Source organism: Orbicella franksi, chromosome 4 (assembly GCF_964199315.1).
Source record: "Orbicella franksi chromosome 4, jaOrbFran1.1, whole genome shotgun sequence".
Taxonomy (NCBI): Eukaryota; Metazoa; Cnidaria; class Anthozoa; order Scleractinia; family Merulinidae; genus Orbicella; species Orbicella franksi.
Genome location: NC_138148.1, coordinates 6,759,801 through 6,767,300, shown reverse-complemented (window position 1 = coordinate 6,767,300; position 7,500 = coordinate 6,759,801). Strand labels below are relative to the sequence as shown.

At 38.1% G+C, this 7,500-nt stretch overlaps 2 protein-coding genes across 2 annotated transcripts in view; both read left to right on the top strand.

The window, feature by feature from the left end:
• LOC145485458 (putative skeletal organic matrix protein 5) overlaps positions 1 to 4,760 on the top strand; it is an 8,812-nt gene extending 4,052 nt beyond the window's left edge. Inside the window, exons 5-6 of the mRNA XM_081464124.1 lie at positions 1,994 to 2,120; positions 3,896 to 4,760. Of these exons, the coding sequence (XP_081320250.1) occupies positions 1,994 to 2,120; positions 3,896 to 4,411 (643 nt within the window). The 3' untranslated portion in view covers positions 4,412 to 4,760. The remainder of the gene's footprint in view (positions 1 to 1,993; positions 2,121 to 3,895) is intronic.
• Positions 4,761 to 6,261: 1,501 nt separating this feature from the next.
• LOC145485457 (uncharacterized) overlaps positions 6,262 to 7,500 on the top strand; it is a 9,016-nt gene continuing 7,777 nt past the window's right edge. The window contains exon 1 of the mRNA XM_081464123.1: positions 6,262 to 6,298. Coding sequence (XP_081320249.1) covers positions 6,262 to 6,298 — 37 coding nt within the window. The remainder of the gene's footprint in view (positions 6,299 to 7,500) is intronic.

Below are 7,500 nucleotides of genomic sequence, written 5' to 3'. Positions count from 1 at the left end.
CGTTAATATTCGCTCGCTTATGTTTTAAATAAATAAATAAATAAATAAATAAATAAATAAATAAATAAACCCGTGGGGCATTAAGCTTTAAAATTCACTGATAAAGATATCATGATGAAGAGAAAGTTTCATGAAAGCTTGAAATTAGCGATCATCAATGACAAATTTATTTATTTATTTTATTTATTTATTTATTTATTTATTTATTTTGTTTGAAAGTGAAGTCGGTTAACATCCGATGGGACTATGCTTGCCATGGCGATACATAATTTTTTTTTTTGCAATTGATATAGCTTAGGAAAGGTACGTTTTTAATGGGGGAGGGGGGGTGTGGGCCTGGGCTTCGGAGGGGAGGGTCATTAGTAATTTTTTTTACAAATTGGGGAGGGTCAAACCTGTTTTATTCTCAACCGGGGGAGGGTCACTTTTTTTTGGCGAGGAAAAAATTACTCCATGTTGCTTAGTTGACTCTTATTTGTTAACAAACACGCGAAGTGTATAGAAACCTAAACTTTGTATATACAAGCAAAGCTACCAGTCAAGATTAATCTAAATTATTTACAAATGTCGAAATGTTGACAACTAGCATAGTTGTCTCTCTCGACCCGTGCCCGCTTTCGTCCATATTTTGAGGGCGGTAATACACTCGGGCTTGAACCGACAACTCGATCTACTACATCACTTTGCGGGTCAGTTTCAACCTCGGAGGTCACTTGTTGCGGCACATTTCTTAGCGGGGGCTGCCGAGGTTGTTGACACTCCATTGAATCGTACAGGAAGCTGCCTATGTGCGCTTTAATCATTGCGACCTTTTCAGTTTTCTTCCCTTTGAAGGTGATCTTGTGATGGGAAAAGTACAAGGATAGCTCGTCCACCCACAAAGACGACAGCTTATGGGAGTTGTACAGTCCAACCCAGTCAATGTCATTGTACTCCCGGTTCAGCCGTTCTATTCGCTCCCCTTCAGTCTCCTCTTTCTTCTTTTCCTTGCGCATTTTTATCTGGGCAAGGTTCTCAACATACTCTGCCACAAGTTTTTCGGGGACAATGTATTTATCTGAAAACTTTCTAAGACACCTCACTGTCCCCACTGACTAGTTCACTTTCCTTAAACAATTTAATCGCTTAATCTGAGCAAGTTGCTCCATCTGACCTCATGAAGTCCTCGCATTCACCACGAGCGCATTTCCCTCTTTCTATTCCTCGCATATCCTTGTCCATTTTCAAGTTTTCACCATGCAATCACACACCACGCAATTTAATCTTTAATCTTTAATCTTTAATAAAAATTCCAAATTACATTACATTGAACAAGTCAATCCAATGAATTTGAGGGCAGCTTAAAACAGAATACAAGATTCCTTAACATAAGCCGCCTTAGTGTATCATTGTATGATCGTATACCTAGTTAAAAATTACTCTAAACTCATATTAAAAAAAATAAGATAATCACGATAAAAAATTAGCACTGAACTTATCGCAAAAATAAGCAAACAATTTCTTGCGGAAGACTGAAGAGGTGTTAGAATCCCTGATGTTAAGAGGTAGTTCATTCCATGAGCGACAAACCCGCATAAAATTAACTGCTTTGTGCGGAGACACGGTTATGCGAGTAGCACTTCCGGTTAGTTATTTTCACTTCCGGTCATTTTTATCTTGGAGGAGGTGGCGGGAGGGTCACATGTTTTTGTGTAAGTATTTGTGAAGGGTCATGCATTAATCCATTCTGGGAAGTGGGAAGGCCACGACTTTTTTCCAAAAAAAAAAAAATTCTAAAATACCCCGACCCACCCCCTCCCCCTCTCCAATAAAAAACGTACATTCACTTACAACCCTGAACGCCAGAAAGGCTTCTAATATAAACTGCTCTACGTGGTCAGCTAAGTTAGTTTCACATAATCGTTCTTTATATTATAATATCAATCCGGTAAGAAATTCGAAGTTTTGGGGGCTAAACCAACGATTTTTTTGTTTTGGAATATGTCTTCGTCAGATCGAACGCGAGTCAGCTGGTTTTTCTCCGTTTGAACTCAAAACTAACTCCCTTTTTATGTCACATGGGAGATTTTGGATGTGGAGGTGGAGGATGGACACTAGTCATGAAGATTGACGGCAACAAGGTAGTAAGGGCTTTTGCTTATTTTGAAACGTCTGATGATAGTTGATAGCTTTGATAGTTTTAAAATGCAAACCGTCATATAGAATGAAACGCGCGCTGGAACAGTACAATCTCGAAAACTTGAACTCAGGTTTCTGGAACTAGAACAAAATCCCATTCTCTTGATCTCGTTTTTCTCTTTATAGCACAACTATAATTGTTTTATACAAATGAATATTTGAAGATCATATATTCGGACTGCGGAGAAAGATATGAAGACAGGATCGATCATCGCATTTATAGACACAACTTAAGCAGTTGTGAAATTAAAGCCTGAAAAAAAAAAAAAAAAAAAAAAGAAAAGAAAAAAAAAGTCAATCTTGACCGGGATTCGAACCCATGACCTCTGCCATACCAGCGCAGTGCTCTACCAGCTTAGCTTCTAGGCCAACTGGGAGCTGGGCACTTTGTGAGTTAATAAATATTTTACTGAATGAATTCTCGATCTAAATCAATCCTTTTAACTGTAAAAAGGGCCATGAACCCAAGAAAAAAAGGGGCAGAAATTTTACAATTTCCTTTCATAGGTCTACAGACTCTGTAGAGAGCGAGGAGAAAAAAGGTTTTTACTTTTTTTCGATTCGTTTGAGAGTTTAAAAACTTGCGAGACGGTCAAATTAACTATTTTAACCAAAGGATAATTTCTTCTCTCATTCATGCTTTACCATTTTGTCAGAAAAAGTGAACTGCGCTTAATGAAAATTATGCTATGTGCGGTATTGGCTAGGCGTTCGGCGGGAAGAGAAAAGAACTAAATAGACGGGCTTGGACGGCTTTTCTTCCTTAAGGGCCTATTAACCGATTTATGCGGGCGCTCGCGCGCGTTGCTAAGGAGGTGAAATTTCACTTCCAGTTACTTACGTCAGCCTGAGCGCAGAAAATAAAAATAACTCAATAACTTCCAAATTCGCTCACATTTTAGATGTTTTTCTTTGTGTTTCACAAAATGCAAAGTAAAAAATGTACAAGCAACGACAAAAAAAGAGAAAGACCGAAAAACAAGAGCAATAGAAAGAGCAAAACTAACTCTGTGTGGCTTTGTTTGATCTTACCGAAGTGAGCTGGAAGTGTAAATTGCGCACGCGCTTATAGGGTAACTTCCAATATATATCGGGCGCACTTCCGGTTTCTTTAAATGCTAAAGGAAACGCGGTTTTTCCTTAAATCCAGCCTTTTTTGACGGATTTCGATTAAAACCAACGTTGGAAACATAGCTATGCATTCCTTTTTTCAAAATCATGCTTTTTCAGAAAATTACGAACTTTTTAATATTTTGAAATTCTCTCAAAATCTGACTTTTTAGAAATGAAACAAAATCGATGCATAGCGTAATGAGGATTTAAATTAAAATATTAAATCAATGAAAAAAATTCCGTTAAAGTAATTTGTCTGGGAGCCTTTGCGTTTTTTCAGTATTAGTCACATGACCATGGGCGTGGCCTGATGACGTCATCACTAGTGTTGCTGATCATGAAAAAGTTAAAACACATGAAATAACTCTGAAGTGACTAAAAATGACGAGTTTATATGAGAATAAATTTTCCCTGGCAACGGCTCGAAAAGATCGGTGAATGGGTCCTTAAAGAAGCACTTATGGACTGACGCCGAGTGAGACAGTCGGTTTTCGTTTCTGCGAGACAAAGCTGAGGGAGACATTGAGGGTCAAGGGAAACAAATTTCACAGTTCTAGATGGAGATAGCTAGTAAGTAAATGTTTTCTTTGGTACTTTTTCTCAGGACACCTTTCATTATAACTCGGGATACTGGAGCGATAAAAAGGAATACAACATTAATGGAGGGAAGACTGGGTTTGATTCACAGGAGACCAAGCTACCGACCTACTGGAACACATCTTTCTCCAAGATTTGCCTTGGTATGAAGATCGGCCACCTGATCAACTTCATTGTCATCAACAAGCAGGCCAGCTCTCTGTACTCACTGATCGCTGACGGGCAATACCGCGGCACCTCACTAGGTCGTAACACGTGGAAGACGCTGGTTGGTTCACAGGCCTCGCTGCAGTTCAACTGTAACAAAGAAGGCCTCAATGTTATAACTGACAGTTACCGTGCTAAATCAAGAATCGGCATCTTTTGTAACCGAGAAAATGATTGCTCTAGCCCTGATTCCAGAATCGGGTTTGGTACAGGAGGGTATCCTGATGACTTCAACACTTGTGGAAATGCAGCTGCCTTCTGGCCAGATAATGGAGATAAAAGCATTAAAGCCGTGGGATACATTTTAGTGCAGTGACAAAGAAAGCAGTGCAGTTTCAGACAGCAACGTTGTTTGAGAAACAAGTAGTATCGCTGCTTTGACATTCATTTGATAGTCTTCAATAAAAAGTAAAAGTTGATTAAAGACGTTTCTTTCCTCAATAGATATTTAACAATTATTGGATGAGTTTGTACATGTTAGCGAGAGTTATGAAGGCTTTTGATATCCGTCGAATCCTACAGCTGAGGGGGCTAACACAAAACGAGGCCTAGATAATTTTGCTATCAAGCGGTGGCCTGCATTTAAACTTTGGCGAGCCCTTTTCGTTCCAGCACAGCACCAAGGAGCCGAAAGCTGCGATCGTTGGCCTCGGTAAATTCTGGAGAGTTTTCTTTGTAGTTTGCAAATTGTGTTTTATTATTATTATTATTATTATTATTATTATTATTATTATTATTATCATAATTTCTGGTCCTTGGCTTTTAACAACACCGGTACCTGAGAAGCGTTTTCCAGGGTGGTGTATCTAGTTAATAAAACCATTGCAACGCTTGCTACAATAGTTAATTTTTTGAGTTATTATCAAGCGAGTAACTCAGATACTAAACAAAGATGTATTAAAAGAACAGATTTATTTCGAACTTCTTACTAGTTGCATTTGGTTCACCAGTTGAGTTCTCGAAAATTGTTTTTCCGGGTGAAACTTTGTGCAAATTTTGAAGTTCTACTACCAAAACAATTACTGTCAGTCGTTGCGAATCACTTGAAATCAGACTTTTCTACCATAAATTGAATAGCAGAAAGCGAGGAAATTCGTGTGTGGGGCCGGGAGTACTTCTGATATAAGCGCTAGCAAAACGGATATGCTGATCTCGTCTATTTAATCACGGTGTAAAAAAAGATTGGCCGAACAGAAATAATTCTTGCCTATTCCAGCGTTTTAATTGCACTACTTCTTGACAGTTGACCTTAGTTAAATATTTACAATGAAATAAAATGGGGTAATAAATATTGCAGATACCCTTCTGGGATGGCGAGGTCTTTTATCCTCGAACTAACTAGCTTTTTGACTGATTAAAAAAGTTCAGCTTTATGAGCATCCCTTTTGTCCTGTATCATCTTCAGGGATACTGAGTTGCCCAATAAATGAGGTTCTTGAAAAAGTTGTGCTTTTTCTCAAATAATATCAATATGCCTCAAGTAATGTTTAAAACACAAGTAGAAGCGTTTTATCGGATTTAAAACACGAAGCCCGAGTGTTTTAAACCCGATAAAACACAGCTGTGGATATTTTGCACAGCTTCAAACACGTTTGTGGTAGATCTACTCATTTGTAGAATAATCCTTGGGTTTATCATTGTTTTTCTGGAGAAAATCGGGTCCAAAATTTAGCCCTGTCTTTATCAAGTTTAACGACACTCATTAAACATTCATTTCTTTTGTATTTCCTTTATTAACTATTAATTTTGACTGTTCAAATAATCATCTTGGCAAAAATATTATGTTGTGTGATGACTATAAATAATTCACTTGTAATTGGTTTCCACTTGGCGACCTGTTAAGTATCAGCAGCTCGCTGATTAAATCATTGGCCAAAAAGCATCAGTTCAACGCATGTTTTAATATTTGCGAATTGCGAATGAGACGAAACTCGACCAGTTTAGATTGAGATTCAAGGAGGCTTTAGTACGAATCTCAAAAATATGGAACCAGAGTTAAATTGAGTTCAACTCACTTTGTTCGCAAAACTAAACAAGTGATAAGGCGTCGGGACCTCTCTTTGGAATCTGCGTACAGCCCAACTAATTAAGGTCCTGAGGTCCTGAACCGAGGCACAAGTCGTGAACATGTTATCTTCTTTTATTTGCCCGCTGCTTGTGTACATTATGACTTCTACAATGCCAGATAAAGCCTCTGCACAAGGTAAGTTTCTGATTCTATAAAGCAGTGTTTTAATTTGTTTTCACATAAATAATTCGAGTCGCGGTATATTTGCTTCAAATTCCCAATCTAAGCGTACAAGGAAATTCAATAATATCTGCTGTTAGCACTTCTCGGAAAGCAATACACATAATTGCTTTTAATTTCACAAATTTTCGGTAATATTCAGGACCGACTAAATTTTTGAGGAGTCCTGCTGCTTCACTCAAGAGGATTAGAGCTCTTTTTAAGTCCTTCCTTTTTTTTTTTTTTCCCACGCAAACGTTGTTGCGAATATGGTTGACATGTAAAAGTAAGTCTTGTTTTGAGCTTTATTTAGCCAATTGAAAGAAGCTAGGAAACAAAACATTTAGTAGTTATGAAGCCAGTGTTTCGTCTTCTACAGTTTCAGCGGCGATAAATTATTTATGATTAACAGATTACCCATAAAGCACGAAAATGTTCAATTCAAGGGTAAACTACAATGCAATTTTTTTTATGTGACAGGTCTATTCAAATAGGTGAAAAACTGGCCAAGTTGAATTAAAAAGATGCTCTGCCGAATTGTTTACAAAATAGCTTCAGATTTTCTGCAGCTTGTGGTGATTAAGGTTTTTATTCTTTAATCGTACATATCCTCTCCAGGATAAATTAAATGCAATTAGATCAGGCAAATCTCGGAACTCAAGTAATTTCGTCGATTGAGACACTGTTATCATTCTCAAGCTGAGGTCTGAGAGTGGAAGCGAAAGCATATTAGTGATGATATGATGCAGCTTTTTTTATAATACCCGAAAAGTTTAATTTATTATACACTCCTTCGCATAATAAACTATTTGGTTACCGGTAGGGAAACTTCTAGCTTGCGGATAGGCTCCCGGCGAGGACGGAAAAAATTCAGCGAGCAAAGCGAGCGGACGAGCGCGAAACTGAAGAATTCGGAGACGGCAGACTGTTTTTTGATGTGCCTAACCATCCTTGGTGATTAGCCTGTAGCAAATCAGTCAAGCCGAGGTCAAGAAGCTGTATTTTGAGCAACATGTCCCGGAATATATCAAACTTGGTCCCTCCAGAGCTTAGAACTCTCATAGACTCTGCGAAGCGAAATGCACATAACAGAGGAAATTAAGTCCGGAAACCAGACCTTTGACCTTTGAAAAAAATTGCTATAGCACAAGCAAACGGCCGCACTCTACTTAAAATTC